The 22,767-nt window shown below is 44.8% G+C and overlaps 1 protein-coding gene across 5 annotated transcripts in view; it reads right to left on the bottom strand.

Moving 5' to 3' along the window:
* The window catches only part of gwl (serine/threonine-protein kinase greatwall), a 441,324-nt gene that overhangs the window by 191,877 nt on the left and 226,680 nt on the right, over positions 1 to 22,767 (bottom strand). For all 5 annotated transcript variants that reach the window (XM_055075653.2, XM_055075651.2, XM_055075650.2 and 2 more), the window contains exon 8: positions 1,937 to 2,093. In XM_055075653.2, the coding sequence (XP_054931628.1) occupies positions 1,937 to 2,093 (157 nt within the window). The remainder of the gene's footprint in view (positions 1 to 1,936; positions 2,094 to 22,767) is intronic.

The following is a 22,767-nucleotide window of genomic DNA, read 5'->3' as shown; positions in this document are numbered from 1 at the left end:
ATGTTTTTAGGGAATGTGTGAGCATAACTCTATTGGATCATTTTTTGTGTTATAACTTGCGAACGTTGGCGCCGGGAAAACGTACGTAATGGGAAAGCATTAACGAAGTTCTACTGTACTTTCGGGAGAAGAAAGTTATTGTCTGGAGCAAACGTAGTATTGTCGGTATTGACCAAATATGCTTCTGGAAATAACGCAGTTGGAACTTCATTCTTGAGAGATCTGAACAAGAGTATACCGGCATTGTAGCTAACTAACTTATCAACTGTGAGGAAGTTATTGTTAAGTAGCTGTTCGTAATTAGTATGCATTGGGCTAAAACTAAGTAACCTTACAGCCTGATTTTGCAATGTTTGTAATGATGTCAAGTGTGAGCTGTACATAATTCACAACATGATATACCAAAATTGATGCGAGTGAATGAGCAATAGAGAGAGAGAAGCGTAGAGCGGTTATAGATGAGACGAGCTCTGATGATCGTGCAGATGCCATATGCCTTTTTTTTATTCTAGAGACATGATTGTAGTACTTGAGGTTATGATTCAGTCTAACAGCTAGAAATGTGCAGCGATTGTCAGCATGAATTAAAAATGATCCGACAGAGATATAAGGTGCACGACTTGGCTGTTTTTGGTGAGAAGACAACAAACTTGATTTTTGAAGCATTTTGAAGCATTAATCTATTACCTGTTATTATGGCAACAGTTATGTTTATCAGATAAGTGTGTAATTTAGTAATTAACAACTAAAGAGATGTACCAGAGATAAATATAGTTGTATCGTCCACACATAATATGCATCTAGAAGAGGTCGGACACTGCGGTAAAAAATAGGTAAATAAAGAATAACAGTGGGCCCAGAAGAGAGCCCTAAGGCACACCTGTGTTTTCATGGAAGTGTGAGCACCTGAGTTATGAACTACCTGCACTCTGTCTTTTAGGTAGTGTTTTAGTAAAAGCAGAGGAAGCCCATGTAACCAATTTCATCAAGCTTACCAAGAAGAAGATTATGATTAATAGAGTTGAAAGCCTTAGTAAGTAAGGTCAATAAAAAGAGCCTGAAGAGTTCCCTTCGTCAATAGCTAACTTCAATCGATCTGTTAAAGAAATTAGAGCAAGGTATGTGGAAAACCCAGGGCAGAATCCAAACTTATACGGCAAGATAATGTTGAATTTTGTGAGGCATTTCGTCAGATGTGTAACAATTAGCTTTTCAATTACTTTAATTAAAGAGCCTGATACACATATAGGTCAACAGATTGCAAGCAAACTGTTTTTGATGTTTAGTCTTGTTCATTAATACCTGTTATGCTGTTGCTAATGTACTGGTTCTTTGCAATTTTTGTTGAGGGTCCCAGTGCAACCTTTAACTCTGGGACCTTCTCCTGTGTAGTACATGACCTGTATTTCTCATTCTGGAACAAATAAAACAATTGTTGATTCTTTATTCATAAGTAACAACAGTGTAAGAAGCTAATGTTATATAAAATCTTGTACTCTTTTCATGTTTCCATGCAAGTCCTGGAAGAGAGTGTGTGAAAAACTGCTGATGCTCTAGCAAAGTGCTGTATTAGTTCTAGCACTTTCTTTGTATGTTCCTGTTTTATGAAAACTGCCTATATTTATAAAGTAATATTACATTAGTTACGACATTTACATTTTCTTGAACATTGAAACTGCAAGTCCTCCTGGTCTAGCAAGGCCTAAGGCCTTAATCAGGAGGATTATGTCCTCCTTTTGCTTCACCTTATGGGAAAATATTGTAATTGCCCAAATAAAAAACAAGCGAATTAAAGAAATGCTCACATGTGGAACATGTGACCATTCCTCCTGCAGTGGATGTAAAATAGGCTGTTGCTGATGATGACGATGGCGATGATGATGTGGAACATGGGCTAGCCAATGTGGTGCGCTAATATGGCTGAGCAGGCACTCACCCAGGGGGCTGGTTGGGGACCGCTTCATAGACAGGTGCCGGACACCATCACGACTGCTACCAGCAGAGCCACAGGAAGAACCTCGTGGCAGACGTCGTCGGCATGACTGGCGTCGCGGTGCTGACTGCACCGCTAGGCTCTGCAGGCGTGCCCCTGTCTGTGCAAAGTGATGGACTCAGCGGTGAGAAACTCTCTTCTGCCACCAAAAACAAGAAACACATTGGGGCATGAATTGAAAATTAAAGACAATACAGATAATTAATACTACCACAAAGATGGTTCATGCTATTATATGTTGCCACCACACATTGTTCAAAAACTGCAATTGGTTCTTTGCATGGGATGATACCGTGCCCTGATCTACATCTGCTGCTGGCAGCAGCCTGTAACAAGCAGCAACCAGTCTCATTCACTGTCCTTGCGCAATACTGCCAGCACTGTTACTTTTCTGATAACTGCCCAAAATGACACAAGCTACCAGCTACCTTAAATTTACTTGGAGTAGCAATGGCTTACAAGCAACCGGTGCTATGGAATCCCATGTCTCATGGGTAGCGCTCAGATGGTAGAGCAGCTGCCCCTGAAAGGCGGTGGTCCCAGGTTAGAGTCCCGGAAGAGGACAAATTTTTCTTCAACTGCGAGGCTTTTATTTCGAGGAACCCGTATGGCTTTCCTTTGTAGCAATTGCTACGAAAGGGTGGACGTCTGATTTTGCCTTTAATAATCAATTCTCTTCACCTGGCAGGTTTCTGCAGAACTAGTACGTGAAACTCTTGCCTTTGCTTCGAGTTGTTGACAAATTTGTCTTTGCCCTGCCATCTGCTAGTCGCCTGGTTAGCTCAGATGGTAGAACGGCTGCCCCGAAAAGCAGGCGGTCCCTGGTTCGAGCATCGGACCAGGACGAACTTTTTTTCAACTGCGAGGCTTTTCTTTCGAGGAGCCTGTATGGGTTTCCTTTGTAGCAATTGTTACGAAGGAGTGGATGTCTGATTTTGCCTTTAATAATATTTGTAAACTGCAGCATCCGTAAACTGCGGATGGACTAGCCCTAGGTTAATGTGTTGTGATACACGTAAAGTACGCTGCCGGTCATCGCCTGTACATTCTTACAGTGCAGTGAGAATGTGCAAACTTATTTTCACAAAAGCCGGCAAAAGTGGCTGGAACTGGCCTCACGATATAATTTGTGGAGTGCATAATGAACTTCTTTCAATGCTAGAGCACAATACTCGGACGACATGACTTTGGTAACAATATCACAATGGTACATTACAAGCTGATTCATTGGTCAGATCGCTACAACATGCATGTTCATGTGGCTTGGTGGGGTTGCATGCTGGAAGCGAGAAATGTAAACAAGAGAGGAGAATCTACCACAACAAGATGACGAAGTAAAGCCAACTTCTGACATCATGGAGGCTTCACAAAAAGTGGTGTCAGGGTCTCCTCCGTTTTTTCCTTCCTCCAAGTGGTCACTACTTTTTAGCCCAGCTTTTTCTGTAAGGCCACAAAATGTACAAACCACTGCACCAACAGCGTCTCAGAAGCACCGCCAGCGTCTCGGGAAAAGCTATATAAGCGCGCACGCTGTGGAATAAAGAGCATTCCTTCGTTGGCTCCAGTGGTGTCGGCCTTGCTATATCATCTGGCGACGAGGATTGGACCGCATCTGTGAGCAGCACCTGTCTGGCTACCATTGGCATCGAGCAAAGCAGGGCGGCCAGAGTGACTGAACATGTTGAAGTTTTGGGAATTCGATTCCTTTGTCGAAGGTGGTGACGAAGACTTCAACTCGTATGTAGAGCGTTTCGTCCATTACTGGAGAGCCACAAATTGAAGACGGCAACTTGAAGAAATCCGCCTTCATCACTGCCCCCTTGGAAGACGCCCATTCAAGACCCTCAAGGACCTGCTGTTGCCTGCTACACCAGAGGAGTTGAACAATGTGGTCAACATCTTGAAGGAGCACTACGTACCGGGTGGCCAAGTAATACCTGAAAGGCTCAAGTTCAATCGCCGGCACCAGCTCGAAATGGAGTCTGTCTTAGCATTTGCCATTGAACTAAGACACATGGCTGCCAAGTGCGCATTCAGGACTTTTCTGGACGACGCGCTGCGTGACCAAGTTGTTGTGGGGCTCCAAAACCCGGCCATACAAACGTTGCTAGAGAGGAAAGAGCTCAACTTTGAAACCCCTTGCGACTTGGCAAAAGCAGCGGAACTCGTTGAAAGAGAGTCGAAGAGCTCCTGACTGTCCAATGAATATCAACAAATGGACGAAACCATCCACGCTGTCAGCAAAAAAGGCTGTCCGCAAAAAAACATAGGGTAAGCCCATCACAGGGACAAAATGGCCACAATTAGCACATGACCGGGGTTGTTGGAGAAGTATGGGAGAGGCCTTTGCCCTGCAGTGGGCGTAGCCAGGCTGATGATGATGATGAAGCACACCACAAGGTTTCTGTCTTAGCAGAAATTGCTACATGTGTGGAGACAAGCACTACGCAAGTGATTGCAAATATCGTAAGGCACGTTGTCACTGGTGCAAGAAAGTAGGCCATTTAGCGAAGGTTTGCATGAAGAAAAATGGCAAAGCAGTTAATGCACTCGAGGTACAGACCGAGCCGGACAACTTGCACCTTTTTCAAGACAAGCAAATTTAAAGGTCTTATCTGACGGAAGTGAAAATCACGGGCCAACCTGTGAGCATGCATATAGATGCTGGTGCAGCCGTATCTATTATCAGCGAGCAGATCTATGTTCAAATGCCTCGGAAGCCAGGTCTGACAAAGTGCCATCTCGAACTGAAAAGTTACAGTGGCACGCCACTCGAGACGACAGGACAGACACATGTAAGTGTCGATAATGAAGGGCAAAAGAAAACTTTGCCAGTGATTGTTGTTCCTGGAACTCAACCGTACCTAGTAGGGCACGACTGGCTTGTGCAGCTCAAATTGAACTGGAATCCATGGTAGAGTGTATAAGCGCGACTGGACGAGGACGTAGAAAGAAACAGATACACAGACTTGTATCTAGCTATCCGCGACCAGGTTCTTGATGAACGCCTAAAAAATGACACCGATGTCGCGAAAGTGTTCAGATTTGTTGACGATTTTCTAATCATTTTATATAACAAATCAGACAATTTTGACTCGCTGGTTTCAAAAACCGTAACCTCATTCACTAAAGTGTTGTCCCCTTTGTCTTTGACACATGAAGTCCCCATAGGCAATTTCATAAGGTTTTTAGACTTGGGATTGTACTTTTATCCACAAATGACATGCTGAAGTTATCAGCCGAGAGGCAATAAGCCAGTCCTACCATTTCATTCCGCTCATTCAAAAACTTGTAAAACGCGCAGTAGTAACATCGTGCTTCAACAATTCTCTGACGAAGTCGTGTGACCACAAAATGGAAGCCAGTTTCAAAGAGCAGGCCAAGCACCTGGCAGAGTCTGGTTACCCGATGCGTAGGCTAACTTCTTTCGTGGAGGGCTTAAGCAAGAAGCGCAAAAAACGCGTCCAATGCAAGCAGTGCCAATGCTAGAGCAAAGAAAGTTGCTGTGGTACCATACATTCATTGCATCTCACATAATCTCAGAAGAATAGCGGTGAAATCGGGGGTAGACGTGGTTTTCTCTGCCCCCGAGCGTCTACAGAAGCTATGCAAACAGGTTAACACAGAGAATAACAAAAGGCACGCATGTTCTAGCCAACATCGCAAACAATTTGTAACCTGTACTCATAACTTTGTCTATGCCATCCCACTTTCATGCAGAAGAACGTACATTGGTTAAACCGGCAGATGCATCAACGAGAGATTAAAAGAGCATCAATATAACGTCACTAAGGTAATCTCAGGTCATTTGGGTATTCACAGCTGAGATTGTTCCTGCAAACCCATGTTTGAAAGCACTTCCATTCTGTACAAGGCTCATAGCAGGATGACGAGGGAGATTGTAGAGGCCTACGAGATTGCAAAATTTGAGCAAAAGTGCGTAAGCAAGCCTTCGGTGTCACTATCGGAAAAGGAGATACGATTCCTCGGTTTATCTTTGTAACCATTGTAGTACATGTTTTTCCCTTGCCTTGCACACGTGTTCGGTTCAACAAAATGCACCACTCAATGTTCTTTTTTGCTGTTAACGTTTGTTTCCGCTTGCACGGTATATATTTATCGATGCGTGCGAAAATAAAATCTATAGTTAAAAGTGAAGCGCTGTGTCTGTGTATCTGTTTTTTTCTACGTCCTCGTCCAGTTGCGCTTATACACTCTACCATGGATTCTAACCAACTAGCCCGCCAACGTGTTTTAACCATGAACTGGAATCACGTTTTCAATGTGGAAGCAGAGCGAAAAGAAAAAGTACTGCTGCAGAAGTACCCGACGTGTTTCGTCCGCAAGTTGGTTTGATAAAGGGTTATGAAGCAAAAATAGTTTTGAAAGAATAGGCTCATCCGGTCTTCTGCAAGACTCGTCCTGTTGTCTATGCACTGAAAAATAATGTTTAACAGGAATTGCTCGCACTCAAGGACAGAAGGATCTTGCAGCCAGTCATGCAGAACGACTGGCCACACCACTTGTAGTCGTCCCAAAGCCTGAGCACAAGTCTGTTATGGACAAGACGCTGAAAGGACTGGAAGGAGTCATGTCCTACCTGGACGACTTCCTCGTAGCCGGAGCATCTATCGAGGGATGCCAGAATCGAATTGAGGCTGGGCTCGCAACGTTTCATCTCCACGGACTTAGAGTAAAGCAAGACAAATCTTTTGGCCTGCTGGAAGAGGTTGTCAGCGACAACGGCCCACATTTCGTATCGTCAGAGTTCGCAGTTTCCCTCTTATCAAACGGAATCCGCCACAAGACAGCAACACCTTATCATCCAGCGTCTAATGGAGCTGCTGAACACCTTGTTCAGACTGTGAAAAGGAACCTGGAAAAACATTTGAAGGATGACGAGAGAGCGGGAGTTTCCAAATCTATTCAACATCGGGTTGACCAGTTTCTTTTCTACTATAGAAACACCCCATATGCAGCAACCGGAAAAACCCTGGCCGAATTGTTCCTATCATGGAGTCCAAGGATACAGTTAACCATGCTGCACCCCGAGCTTCCCAACCGTCTGGAGAAAGGCAAGCGACGGCATGTCCAGCAGCCTGCTGCCCACTGGTGCAAGTTCAAAGGAGATGACACGGTGCGGGTGATGGGAACTAGACCAGGTGAACCGGCATGGATTACTACTATCATCATCAGACGAATCAGTGCTGTGACTTATGTTGTGAACATACAAAACAAAGAGCAGTTCGTTCATGCAGACCATCTGGAAGAGGCAACGTTTCCTGTTCCTGAGCAGCCCATGACTCCTCTTCCTGTGCCATTCCCAAGAACTCTGCAGACACTCCCTCCAACGGAATCTGACTCGCCTGCATCAAGAAAAGGGACCTGCTTGCCATACGCCTGAAGCGACTCCATCCCAATCCCCCGACCTCGGCCAACCATACGTGGACAAGGCAGAATGACTCAGGCCCATCCCTCTGTAGAGAAGCGCAAGAGAGCATCGGCAGCCCAAGCGTTGGGGTTGTAATTTAAAAAAAGGGGGTGGGGGGGGGAAGAGTGTAGTGTCATCGCACCAACAGCATCTCAGAAGCGCTTCTAGCGTCTCGGAAACGCCGCTAGCATCTCAGCAAAAGCTATATAAGCACGCGTGCGCTCTGGAATAAAGAGCATTCCTTCGTTGACTTCACTGTGCGTCTGCCTTGCTATATCAGTCTGACTGATCGAAGATGGCAGTACAGTAGCTTAAATGAGGCATAGCATTCCTTACTTCTTAGCATATAGGCCCGCAGCATTCCCGGGAAACTAAAGGGCCATTTCCCCCTATTTCGTCCTTCTCATTAGCTGTGCTACAAGCGCTGTCCAAAGCTGTAGAAAGGCCGAAGACACCTAGGAACTGTCAAGGTCATCTGCTTTGCACGAGGCTCACAGCCGTATTGTACGGGTGGCCCGTCTCGCCACTCTAAGTATTTACCCGGGAGCGCAAGTTTTCGGACAGCAAGAGGCAGGCAGACACGACAATAAGAGGACAATACGTGGCTCGGTGCTTCTTGGTAAGCACTGAGAAGTTTTTCCTTCTTATTTCTTTCGCACAAGTTTTTAGTGCAGTTCAAATTCACAAAGAACATATTGTGTACCTAGGCGCGCTCAAGGCTGCATGTGCGTGTGAGATTCGCGAATCGCGATGTTATAAGACCACTGAGAATTGGCAATATACCATGCAATCTATGACGATCAGCAAAACCCGCAGAGGCTGGATAAATCAACAGATCTCTTAGGCATGTAAGGGCCTGAGGGCTGTGCTCTTCGGCGATAAGGTAGCCTCGCTGCCTATGGGATTATCTGACTGAGCTATGTCGGATGCTCGGTAGCCATAGTCAAAAGTTCAAATCCTTTTTTTTCCCCGATGGTGAGCTTGAATTTCACCTCCTCCAGTGCACTACATCTGCAGGCTTGGAGTGACACACAACACCGGCAACAGATACCGAGAGGGAGTGGGACTATAATAATCCAGGTACAACCAAATTAGGACGGCACACTAAGCTTCAACAAAGACGCACCCTCACCAGAACAGGAATTGGCCTCCCTGGTGCAGTACACGGCCACCCCCTCCCAAATGACGCCAACAAATAAACCGTGGCCCTCAGTCCCTAGGAGCTGCAGAGCAGCTGACCAAGGCGACGGTCAGACCTGTAACGCAGCAGAGGGTGCTAAGAATCTCTGGGCCCAGACAGGCCGCCAATAAAAGCTGATCCTGTCAACCTTTAATGCCAGAACTCTGTCGAATGAGGCTAGCTTAGCAGGACTCTTTGAGGAACTATGAGGCATTGTTTGGGAGGCCATGTGAGATTAGAACTGGTGAAGCTTATACAGCACTGACTAACGACCATGTCCTCTGCTATAGAGGTCTCCCAGATAAGAAGCAATATGGGGTAGGATTCCTACTCTATATGGACATAGCGGGCAACATTGACTAATTCTACAGCATTAATAAGAGGGTAGCAGTAGTCGTAGTCAAACTTTATAAGAGGTATAGAATAAAGGCAGTACTAGCCTACACTCTGACATCCAGTCAGGATGATGATGATGATGAAGTAGATCAGCTTTATGAAGATGTTGAATTAGCGATGAGAAAAATGCAAACTCAGTATACAGGTTGTGGTCATGGGCGACTTCAATGCAAATGGGGGAAAGACAGGCCGAGGAACAAGCAATTGGCAACTACGGCGTCGAATCTAGAAACGCTAGAGGAGAGATGCTGGTAGAATTCGCAGAAAGGAGTAAGCTTCGAATAATGAACACCTTTTTCAAGAAGCATAGCAACAGAAAATGGACCAGGAAAAGCTCTAACGGTGAAACAAGAAATGAAATTGACTTCATACTTTCTGCCAATCCCAGCATAGTGCAGGATGTAGAATTGGTAGGTAGGGTAAAGTGCAGTGATCATAGGTTAGTGAAGGCTAGGATTCACCTCAATTTGAAGCGAGAAAGAGTAAATGTGCTCAAGAAAAAACAGGTCAACCTAGAGGCAGTAAGGGTAAAAGCAGACAAATTCAGGGTGGTACTTGCAAACAAATATGCGGCCTTGGAACAGAGAGATGAAGATGACATAGAGGTAATGAACGAAACCATAACTAGGCTGGCTTCAGAGGCAGCAATTGAAGTGGGAGGCAGGGTACCAAGGCACCAAGGCAAACAGTAGGCAAGCTCCCCCAAGTAACAAAGGACCTAATAAAGAAACGAAAAAGAATGAAAGTGACCACGTCAAGCGATAAGATAGAATTTGCGGAACTGTCAAAATAAGGGATATTCAAAATTATAATGTGAGAAAGACTGAAGAAGCTATAAAACATGGCTGCAGCCTGAAATCAGTGAGAAGAAAACTTGGCATAGGACAAACCAAGATGTATGCACTGAAAGATAAACAGGGTGATATCATCAGCAATCTCGAATGTATAGTAACAGCAGCAAAAGAATTCTGCACTGATCTAAACATTACCCAGAGGAGCTAGAATGCCTCCATTCGAAGCAGAATTGAACAGGAAACAGAAACTCCTCCTATAACTGGTGATGAGGTCAGAAGGGCCTTGCAAGACATGAAACGAAAAAGAGTGGCAGGAGAAGATGGAATAACAGTCGATTTAATCAAAGATGGGGGAGAGAATGCTTGGAAAACTGGCAACTCTCTATATGATTGCAAACATCGCTTACAACACGTATATAGACAGGGACCAAAAGAACGATGAAGATAATCGCTTGCCTTTGTCTTTCTTTTGGTCCCTGTCTATGTACGCACTGCAAGTGATGTTTACAATGGAATACCAACTAGCCCATACCCTAGCCCTGCTTCTCTATACGAAGTGTTTATTGACTGCAAGGGTCCCAGAAAACTGGAAGAACACACATTACACTAATCTACAAAAAGGGAGATGTTAAAGAATTCAAAATTATAGGTGGATTAGTTTGCTCCCAGTATTATATAAAATATGCACCAAGATAATTTCCAATAGAATAAGGGCAACACTGGAGTTCAGCCAACCAAGGGAACAGGCTGGCTTCAGGAAGGGATGCTCTACAATGGATCACATGCATGTCATTAATCAGGTAAGCGAGAAATCCGCAGAGTATGATCACCCTCTCTATATGACTTTCGTAAATTACGAAAAGGCAGCACATTCAGTAGAGATACCAGCAGTCATAGAGGCTTTACGCAAACAAGGAGGGTTTCCCCATCTACATTCCAGAGTATTTATGTGTTGCTACTAGAACTAACCCTGGGAGTGTTAGGCAGCGCCACAACTCGCAAACATAGGCGGCGGACATGGAACATTGGTAGCTCAATTGGTAGAGCATTCCACGCATAATGTGAAAGACGTGGGATTGTTCCCCACCTGCGGCAAGTTGCTTCTTCATCGACTTTCAATACCATTATTTATAATTTCTTTGTATCAATTAGTATTTCAAGTAATTTCCCCTGTGTTGTTCTTGGTGTCTTTGTTTGTTGTCTTCTTGTGATATGATTAATAAAAATCGAGCCTCTCGGTTAACCCCCTTTCTTCTCATTCATTACATAATGAGGATCTCGAATCTGGAACATTGATGCCTTCAGGTAGTATGTGTGGGTTTATTGGCCTGTTGCCTTCACCCAAAAAGATAACGTACTCGTGACGCTAGCAGCAGAAAGGATGTTCCACATCTGCCGTCTAGGTTTGTGAGTAGTGGCGCTGGATAACACTCCCAGGGTTAGTTCTAGTAGTATAAGACCGAGACTGACCAAGCTGTGCAGCGCTTTTTATTCCAAAAAGGGCAATGCCCCAACTCATGCGCAAAGAAGTAGAAGAACAGGGAAGATGATGATGGCTATGTACAAATGAAAATGATGAAGTACGTTAATAGTGCTTACACTAACTTCCCCCGTCATGGAAGCGGCCAGCCTGGCCGCAGATCAGAGATTATCTATGCGGGGAGTGAAGGGCTCCATCCGCTAGATGTGAACAATTTCGGCATTCTGGCGGCAGCGGTCAGTGATGGAGTGTACAGGGCTGACGAGATAGTCCACTGCAGATGTTTGCTGCACAATGGTGTATGGGCCAATGTAGCGTTGTAGGAACTTCTCACAGAGACCTGGAGTGCCGACTGGAGACCAAAGTAGGACTTGGTCTTAGAACGATAGAAAGCTGAGCTCGTTGGTAAGGATTCATAATGCAAAAAAGAGGCATGCAGACAGGACACAAGAGTAGAGAAGTGAACAACACGAACGCCTACTATCAACTGAAGGGAGCACTGAGGCGAAAAAAGAAAGAAGACACAAAACTCATCTGCGCAAGCTCAGGAATGGTATCACCACGTCTCAGTCAGGTACATGTGCCGGTCTACATGACAGATAACTGTTAAGGCAATTAATCTCTTCCTTACGTAAAGTAATCGAAGGCTGACTCACGCATGCACTTCCACCATTATATATTTAAAAAAAATTAAATTATGGGTTTTTACTTGCCAAAACCAGCTTGATTATGAGGCACGCTGTAGTGCAGGACTACGGAAATTTCGACCACCTGGGGTTTTTTAACGTACGCCTAAATCTAAGTACACGGGTGTTTTCGCATTTTGCCCCTATCGAAATGCGGCCACCGTGGCCGGGGTTCGATCCCGCGACCTTGTGCTCAGCAGCCAAACACTATAGCCACTGAGCAACCACAGCGGGTCACCATTAGAGATATGCCATGCCTCTACCATAAGACGCGGATCTTCATTCTCATGCTTGTACAATATCGCGCATTCATCTAACTCTGGCGTGCAGTTACAATCTTGGCAATGTAAGAAAAGATTAGAAGGCGATCCACTGGTCAACGATCTTTAATGTTCCATTAGCCTCTGATTGACACACCGTCCCGTTTGCCCTACGAAGAAAACGGAGCAGGTAAAAGGCAAAAAAAGAACAGTGAAGGACAATAAGAACAACAGTTTTACTGACTGTTGTATGGGTGTGGTTTATAAAATTCCCCTTAGGTGTGGCCAGTTCTACGTAGGGCAAACGGGACAGTGTATCAATCAGAGGCTAATGGAACATAAAAGATTGTTAACCGGTGGATTGCCTTCTAATCTTTCCCTACATTGCCAAGATTTTAACTGCACGCCAGAGTTAGATGAATGCGCAATGTTGTACAGGCATAAGAACGAAGATACACGTCTTATGGTAGAGGCATGGCATATCTATAATGGTGGAAGTGCGTGCGTGAGTCAGCCTTCGATTACTTTACATAAGGAAGAGATTAAGTACTTTAACAGTTATCTCTCACGTAGACCGGCACATGTACCTAATTGCACGTGGTGATACCATTCCTGAGCTTGCGCAGATTAGTTTTGTGTCTTCTTTCTTTTTTGGTCTCAGTGCTCCCTTCAGTTGATAGTCGGCATTAATGTTGTCCACTTCTCTACTCTTGTGTCCTGTCTGCACGCCTCTCTTTTGCATAAGGACTTGGTCTCCAGAGTGAAAACGGAGGTCACGGCGTTTGTTGTCGCAGCGATGTTTGCACTCAGCTTGGGTAGCTTCTGTGCTTTGCCAGGCGATTTGACGACCATGTGCAACTTGGGCAGCAAAATCTTCTGGAAGGGACGCGTTAGGCGAAGAAGGTGCTAAAAATAATTCTCTGTTGAATATGGTGGAAGGAGATCATCCATACACAAGGAAGAAAGAGCTGTAGCTGGTAGTCCGTTGAATAGCAGTATTATATGCGAATGTCACAAAAGGAATTTTATCCCAGTTAGTGTGGTCAGGACGGATGTACATAGAAATCATGCCAGACAGCATACGGTGGAAGCGCTCAGTAAGGACATTGGTTTGCAGATGATAGGTAGAAGTAGCTTTGTGGACGGAATCAGCGGCCCGAAGAACCTCCTCGAGAACTTGAGAAATAAACGCCTTGCCTCGGTCACTCAGAAGAACATGAGGAGCGCCGTGGCACAAGACAAACTTTTTGACACTTTTTGAAACTTTTGTCTTGCGCCGTGGCGCAAGAAAAAGTTCGCGACATCAGAAGCAATACCGAATTGCAAAGGGGCAGTCTCAGCATATCTTGTCAAATGGTCGACCGAAGTGATAATCCAACGGTGACCAGTGGGTGGCAAAGGCAAGGGACTAAATAAATCAATGCCAACAAATTCAAAAGATGTGACCGGGCAAGGGAGAGGTTGTAGTAAACTGGCAGGAGGGGATGTCAAGCGTTTGCGGTGCTGATATGACGCACAAGAGGCAATGTATTTGGCCACCGTTGTGGATAGGCCAGGCCAGAAGCAGCGGGTCTTGATGCAGTCGTAAGTCTTGTGGAAGCCTAGGTGGCCAGCCGATATGTCGTCGTGGAGTGCTTTTAATACTCGCAGGCGAAGGCAGCGAGGTAGAACTGGGACCCACCGGTGACCTGTTGGGTGGTAAACATAGCGGTGTAGCATGCCACCTTGAAGGCAGAATTGTCGAAGTTGGCATTGCAAGCGGCTGTTGGGTGGTTCGGCGAACGCACTAAGGCGATCCATGAGAGTTCAACAGTAGGAGTCAGCCCGCTGAAGCAAGACGAAATCAGAGCATGATGAAAGCGTAACTTGGTCCAGGGGTGTTATCGAGCGCTGGTGTGAGGCAGGCGTAGCATCGGAACAACATGGTGGGGAAGACGATGGCACGTTACCGGGAGAGAGCAAGAGTGGGCAGCGAGACAATGCGTCTGCATCATGATGACTTTTTCCAGACTTGTACATTATTGTAAAGTAATATTTCTGCAAGCAGAGTATCCAGCATCTTAAGCATCCTGACATGTTTTTCATTAATGACAGCCAACACAGACCATGATGGTCGGTGGCAATAGTGAAGCGACGGTCGTAAAGGCATGGGCGAAATTTCAGAATCAACCAAATGATAGCCAGGCACTCTTGCTCTGTAATGGTGTAGTTCTGCTCACCTGGAGAAAGTGTTCAGCTGGCATATGCTATGACTTGCTCTTTAGAGGGTGCATAACGTTGCAGAAGTACTGTGTGCTTGCGTCAGTATGGAATATTTATTTATTTATTTATTTATTTACTTATTTATTTATTTCGGATACTTTCCTGGCCCGAAGGCATTACAGAAAGGAGTGGTAAGTGAGAGAAAAAAAAAGTACATAGTTATACAATAATAGGTATTACAAAACGGCAGAAAATACAGCAGTCTTGAAATTGCCAACGTCAGAAATGGCAGCGATAAAGGGAGGAAGGTCGTTCCAGTCGGCGCTGGTTTTAGGAATAAAAGAACCATGACACATCTTTGTTCTAAAATATGGAACACCAACTTTAAACATGTGATCGAAACGGCATGAAATGTATGAAGGGCGAGTAATAAGACGATCCTTTAATAGTGGGTTGTGGTGATACAGCCTGTGGAAAAGACACAGTCTAAAACATTTATGGCGCAATGACAGCTCCGGTAATGTAAGTGTGTTTTTCATGGAAGTAATGCTGGCTTAACGGGAATAGTTAGATAAGATGAAACGTGCTGCGCGATTCTGGATGGATTCTAGAGTGTTTATCAGTGTGATTTGATGGGTATCCCATACGGTGGATGCATATTCTAGCTTTGGTCGCACTAATGTTTTGTAGAGGGTAAGCTTTATCGGTATAGACGCAGCAGAGAAATTTCGACGCAAGTATCCAAGAACCCGGTTAGCGTTATTAGTGACGTGTTTAATGTGCGTATGCCATGATAAGTTACGTGAAATATGGACACCTAGGTATTTGTACGAGTTGACGGATTCAAGAGAAGTATCGTGAAGTAAGTAAACATGCGTATTGTCAGTGTTAGCACGGCTTGATACATGCATTGTTTTACATTTATTAATGTTTAGTCGCATGAGCCATTTATCGCACCAGTTGGATATGCTTCTAAGATCGTCTTGAAGTTTATCAGAATCAGTGTTGTTAGTTATTTTGCGATAAATGGCGCAGTCATCTGCGAAAAGCCTGATAGATGAATGGGAAATGCATTTAGGAAGGTCGTTTATGTAAATCAGGAAAAGCAGGGGTCCCAGTACCGATCCCTGTGGTACACCCAATGTTACGGAAGTGCGAGAGGATGAACATTCATTAGCTGAAACGTACTGAGTTCGATTAGACAGAAAGCTTTTAATCCAGTTTAGTACATTAGGGTCAATGTTAAGCATGCTAAGTTTAAGAATGAGAAGATCATGTGGAACAGTGTCGAAAGCTTTTGCAAAGTCCAAAAACACGCAGTCTACATCGAAGCCCATATCAGTATGGGTAAATAGGTCATTAGTAAAACATATGAGTTGCGTTTCACATGAAAATGTTTTCCTGAAACCGTGTTGTTCAGTCGAAAAGAAGAAATTAGACTCAAGGAAATCAATAAGATGAGAATGTATAATATGCTCCAATATTTTGCATGGTATACTTGTCAGTGATATAGGACGATAGTTATCGGGGGAATGAGCGTTACCTGATTTAGGGACCGGAACAACCTTGCCAACCTTCCAATCGCTTGGAAGAACTGAGGAACCTAGAGACTGGGAAAAGAGCATCGAAAGCATAATGGAAGAATATGGTTCAGTAATTTTAAGCATTTTACAGTTAATTGAGTCTTCACCTGATGAAGAAGATATTTTCAGGTTTTCAATCAACTTTTGTATGCCGACCCAATCTATATAAATGGAGTTCATTGGTAAATAGGAGCATCTAGTTACCGACGGTAGAATATGGTGGGGGCTCGATCATCGAAGCCTGGAAGTAAGATGTTGCTTAAGAGCTTGAAAAGCCGACTCGCAGTCGTTAGTCCATGTGAAAGAGGCACCGGTAACCAGTAGCTTGTGTAGAGGAGCTGCTATAGCAGCAAAGTTGCGTATAAATCGGCAAAGATATGACGCCAAGCCGAGGAAACTACATAGATCTTTGTGTTGCTAGGGGAAAGGAAACTGGAGAACCACACTAACTTTTTCGGGGTCTGGCTGGATGCCATCTTTTGAGACGATGTGGCCCAATACTTTTATTGTGTTGCTTGCAAATTTTCATTTTTTTTCTATTGATCTGGAGACCAGCATTTGCAAGGCACCCGAGAACTTCATCTAATCGATGAAGATGCTGGCTGAAGTTAGATGAAAAGATTACAATATCGTCCAGATAACAGAGGCAGGTCTTCCATTTCAGTCCACGAAGTTCGTTGTCTATCACGTGCTGAAATGTCGCGGGAGCTTTACAAAGGCCAAGAGGTACACATTAAATTCATAAAGTCCATCTCGTGTAGCGAATGCGGTCTTTTCCTTGTCAGCCTTGTTCATCAGAATTTGCCAATATCCTGATAAAAGATCAAGGCTGGAGAAATACTCTGCCTCTTGTAGTGTGTACAAAGCCTCGTCAATTCAAGGTATTGGATATATGTCCTTGTGTGTGATCTTATTGAACGCTCGATAATCGACGCAGAAGTGAATGGAACCATCTTTTTTCTTTACCAGAACCACGGGAGAAGCCCAGGGACTAGATGAAGGTCGCATTATCTTCCGCACAAGCATGTCAGCAACCTGTTGTTCAATGACCTTTTTTTCGGCAGGCGATACACGATAGGGACATCGTCGTATTATAGCGGAACTATCGGTTTCGATGCGGTGTGTAGCCACAGAAGTTCGGCTCAACACAGGGGAACAGCTATCGAAACAGGCTTTGTGCTTCGCCAAGACCACCAGTAAGGCTTCGGACTGCGCAAATGTTAGGTCAGAACCAAGAACATTTGGAGGAGAGAAAGAATTATCAAACCTGAGGTTGGTGCTGGCGATGAAGACGGGCAAAGCATGACTAGAGAGATAGGTTGAGTGTCAGCGACGGTTGCCACAGTCATTCCTTTGGGCAGCATCACAGGATCTGGGGTCGTGTTGCAAGCAGACAGAAGGGCGTGGCCACGTGAAAACCGGACGTGACAGGCAGCAATGAGAACACCGCGAAAAGTACAGCGAGAAGAAGGGGCGACTAGAGCGTCTCCGTCGGCGATCTGATTGCACGTTACGGCGACGTCTTCGTGACCAGGACAAAGGACGTAGTCTACAGCGATTGCCAAGTTCACGCATGAAAGTGAAGAGTCCATAACAGGTGCAAGCGCTGTATCTGTGATATGGACAACTTCCTCTCTACATGAAATGACGGCTGAAGCAGAATGTAGGAAGTCTCAACCCAGTATAGGTTCATGGATACACGTTGAAAGGATGATAAACTCAATGTGGTGGCAAATGCTGTCGATGAGAACACGAGCAGCACACTGTCCGTCGGGGTGAATGAATGCATTATTAGAACTACGCAAAATAGGTCCAAGATAAGGCATTTTTACTTTCCGGAGCCGTGAACACAGATCACTACGAAGAACAGAAATGGCAGCACCAGTATCGATGAGAGCTGACGCGGGAACACCTCCTACAGTTACATAAAGCATGTTGGCTGGGTGAACAGGTAGAATTTTTGAAGACCAATAGGAAGCAGTTTTCCCTCCAAAAAGTGCAACAGTTAGTTTTCCGAGTGCTGGTCGACAAGATGGGAAGTGGGGCGAAGCGGTGAGGTAGAGCGCCGGTAAGGCGATGGAGAACGACGTCTGGCCGAACGGGAACTGTGAGGCAGATTGGGAGCAGCTGGAGGAGACGGAGAACGGTGCTGAGGGAACGAGTACAATCAGAGATAGTAGGTGTCTGGTGAGCGAGTGTGGCCTCTCTCATGCTCAGCATAGCCTCATCTTGATCGCTCACAAGTGTACCATGTAAGATACTAGAAAATATCTTGGCTTCCCACCTAGCTATGTTTTTGGAGTCGCATTCATTTTTTGCACCATCACAGCATGGATTTCGCAAATCACACTCATGTGAAACTCAACTAACACTTTTTGTACACAAACTAATTACCATTCTTGACAATAGGTCCTTGGCTGACTGCATTATTCTTGACTTTTCTAAAGCCTTCGACAAAGTGTGTCACAAACTGCTAATTTATAAATTACGACTACTTAAGCTCGATCCCTGCCTTTTAATCTGGATTGAATGCTTTCTTGCTAACCGTTCTCAGTTTGTTTCAGCTAACGACGCGAATTCTGAAGAATGCACAGTAGATTCTGGTGTACCGCAGGGCTCAGTCCTTAGTCCTCTTCTTTTCCTCATTTATATTAACGATTTGCCATCTTGCGTTTCCTCATCCGTTCATTTGTTTGCCGATGATTGCATAATGTTCCGAGAAATAACAGGTCCAAATGACGCCATTCTTCTTCAAGCTGACATTAACGCAGTCTTTGAGTGGTGTAATAGATGGCTTATGGAACTAAACAATAAAAATTCAAATTGATGCGAGTCTCTAGAAAGATGACTAGTTTACCATTTTATCACTTAAATAATGCACTACTCAACAGCGTATCTTCAAAGAAGTACCTCGGAGTTCACATCAGCAGCAATCTAACATCGGATACTCACATCTCTCACGTTGTCTGCAACACTAATCGCATTCTCGGATATCTTCGTTGTACCTTTGTAAAATCGCCTTTGTCTCTCAAACTAATGCTATATAAAACACTCTTTCACCCTAAGTTAGAATATGCCGCTTTAGTTTGGGATCTGCATCATAATAATTTGGTACATTCGCTTGAAACGGTACAGAATAATTCGGTCCGTTTTATACTCTCTAATTACAATTGAATCGCAAGCGTCACGATGATGAAAGCTAACGTTAAGCTACCTACGCTTGCTTCTCGACATGCAATGCTTCGCTTAAGCCTTTTTTCACAAACTGTATCGTCATCCCTACGTGCACAATTTACTAATACTTCCTCCCCATTACATTTCACACCGTCTGGATCACGCTCATAAAGTTGGCATTCCATTGTGTAAAACAGAATCATTCCTACAGTCCTACATACCATGCACATCAAATGATTGGAATTGCCTTCCCAAATTGGTAGTAACAATTTCAGATCATGAAAAATTTGTGACATCACTAACCAATGCTCTGTAACATCTTGTTGTATTCTGCCTCTTTATAGCTATTACTGTATAATTAGAAACGCTGGACTGCTTCTTTGTCGGAGGAGGAGGAGGAATAAACATTTATTGTACAACCAGCACTTTATGATGGCCGGGCCTAAACCTCCCTTGAAGGGACGTCGAGGGCTTGCCTCACCGCCGCCTCACGGGCGTGCTGGGTCGCCCAGGTTTGGTCGGCGAGGGTGGAGCTCCGCAGAGCCTCATGCAACTTCGACGAGAGAGTCATGGTCTTAGTCTGGGTGTACTGTGCTGGGCACTTCTTTGTATATATAGTATTTTTTTGTAACATGTATTCTGCCTCTTCATAACTATTATTGCATAATTAGGAACATTGTGCTGCTTCCTCTTGTAGTTAAAATTTTTTTGTTTTATTGTATTTTAACCACTCCCCTCTGTAACGTCTGTTGACCCTGAGGGTATCATAAATAAATAAATAAATAAATAGATATTTCATCCTGCTGGCGACGGCGGTAGAAGTGAGATATATGGCTGCATATACCACCGCAAGAACAAACCGGATGAGGTGGACGCCACTGAGGGTAGGATGGTGCAGCAATTGCTCTGGTTCCCATCAAAGCCTAATGGTCATAGGTAACATCAGTAGGCAAGGAGGTCATGTAGGGGTGGGTAGCGAAGCAACATCCGTGTAGGTAGGTGTGGGACACACTACCGGAGCAAGATGCGTCGCGGGTGTAGTCATCACTGTCAACTCTTACTTTACGACCTCGCACAAGTCAAAGGTGGGGGTTGGGGGACATGCAGCAGGTGAACGCCTCAGGTCTTGTAGTTGAAGGTCTTCGCAGATGATGCTACAGATAAGAGCACGTAGATATGAAGAATGGGAACCTGAGGATCGCTGCTGTCATGCTGAAGACGAAGAGACTGCAGCTAGTCCAGGCGCTGACATGTGGAAGTGATGTCCTGGACACAAGCCGGATTTTGCACTATTAAGGTGTTGAACACGACGGACACAATGCCTATTAATATGTGTCGAACGCGTTCGGCTTCCGTCATGCTAGGGTTCGCACAGCGGCAAAAAGCCAAGACATCCTCTATGTATGACTATGTATGAGGTGTAAGACTCTTGTGGAAGTTGGAGGCGCGTGCCCTGCTTCTGTTTGATGACTTCTGCATGGCCAGACGAGGTAGTGAAGATTTGCCGCAGTTTGGAGGTACACGTGGACCAATCCACGATGTTGGATTCGCGGTTGAAATACCACGTCTTTGCAACACAGGTCAAGTAGAATGTGACATGCCTCAATTTCTGGGTATCGTTCCACTTATTGTAAGAACTCATGTGGTCGTATTGGTCGATGCAATCGTCAACGTCATCACCGAGGAGTCCCGCAAAGACAGGGGGATTGCGTTGAGGGCTCGTCACAGTCCAGGAGTGCACCGCAAGCGGAGTCCTCTGTGTGGTAGGGTTAGAGGCACCGGAAGAGCCAGGGTTGGAAGTGTCCATCGTTATAGGGGTAGCCGGGCCCAGGCGGCGATCAGAACGTAGCTCCAAGGAGAACGAGAACATGAGGCCGTTGCGGTCTACGTACCTCCACGACTTTATAAGACCGAGACCGACCAAGCTGTCCAGCGCTTTTTATTCCAAAAAAGGCAACGCCCCAGCTCATGCGCGAAGAAGTAGAACAGGGAAGATGATGATGGCTACATACAAATGAAAACTATGAAGTACGTTAATAGTACTTACAGTAGCAACACATAAATACCCCGGAAAGTGGATGGAGAAACGGCACCGCAGTAGCTCAATTGGCAGAGCATCGCACGCATAATGCAAAAGACGTGGGATCATTCCCCCACCTGCGGCAAGTTGTTTTTTCATCCACTTTCAATTCCATTATTTTTATTTTTATTTATTTCAATTAATAATTTCCCATGTTGTCCTTGGTGTCTTCGTTTGTTGGCTTCTTGTGCTATGAAGAAAGGGGTCAGACAAGGAGACACAGTCTCTCCAATGCTATTCACTGCGTGCTTGGGAGAAGTACTCAAGCTACTAAACTGGGAAGGCTTAGGAGTAAGGATCGACGGCGAATATCTCAGCAACCTTCGGTTTGCCAATGACATTGTTCTATTCAGCAATACTGTAGACGAGTTACAACAAATGATTCAGGACCTTAACAGAGAGAGTGCAAGAGTGGGGTTGAAGATTTAAAATTGGTTGGATTCCATACGGCAGACATTGTCAGCTTCCGACTGGAAGCTTACCATTATCATTGAAAAAGAAGGTGTCCAATCAGTGCATTTTACAAGTGCTGACATATGGGGCAGAGACTTGGAGACTGATAAAACTTGAGAACAAGTTAAGGACCGCACAAAGTGTGATGGAACGAAGAATGCTAGGCATAACGTTATGAGACAGAAAGAGAGTGGACTGGATGAGAGCAAACGGGTACAGCTGATATTTTAATTGACATTAAGAAAAAAAAATTAAGCTGTGCAGGTCATGTAATGAGAGGTTAGATAACCGTTGGGCCATTAGGGTTACAGAATGGGTACCAGGAAAAGGGAAGCGCAGTCAAGGACAGCAGAAGACTAGGTGGGTCGATGAAATTAGGAAATTCGTGGACGCTAGTTGGAACCAGTTGGCGCAGGACAGGGGCAATTGGAGATCGGAGGGAGAGGCCTCCATCCTGCAATGGACAATAAATAGGCTGATGCTGATGATGACCTATGTGGGTCCCACACCACGCATGCATACTTGAGCTTAGTCCTGATTAATGAATTATAGGCCAATGGTTTAACTTGAGCGGGGGCTTTCGAAAGTTTATTCCGTAAAAGACATAGTTTGCGAAAGGTGGATGAGCAGATATTTTCAACTGCGCGTATGTCGCCAATTATATTCTCGGCAGACGGAATCACCTCGATCATTGATAACATCAAGCTTTCATCGTGAGCATGTGTAGATGATATTAATTCCAAACTCTTAAAAAATATTAACCATGTATCTGCTGCGTACCTAACTTTGTTGTTTTTGCAGTCACTCTCTACACGCATCTGACCATCTGACTGGAAAGTGAGCAAGGTCGTTCTAGTCTTCAAAGCAGGCAACAGAGACGCCCCATTAAATTATTATCCTATATCATTAACTAGTGTCCCCTGCAAAATCATGGAACACGTCATATACTCGCATATCATCAACTGTTTAGACTCAATCTGTTTTTTTTTTTTTCACCCTTGTCAGCACGGATTTCGAAAGGGCTATTCTTGCAAAACACAGTTGGCAATGTTCCT

This window comes from Dermacentor andersoni, chromosome 2, assembly GCF_023375885.2.
Source record: "Dermacentor andersoni chromosome 2, qqDerAnde1_hic_scaffold, whole genome shotgun sequence".
Classification (NCBI taxonomy): domain Eukaryota; kingdom Metazoa; phylum Arthropoda; class Arachnida; order Ixodida; family Ixodidae; genus Dermacentor; species Dermacentor andersoni.
The sequence above is the reverse complement of the archived record's forward strand: the minus strand, read 5'-3'. Positions and strand labels throughout refer to the sequence as shown.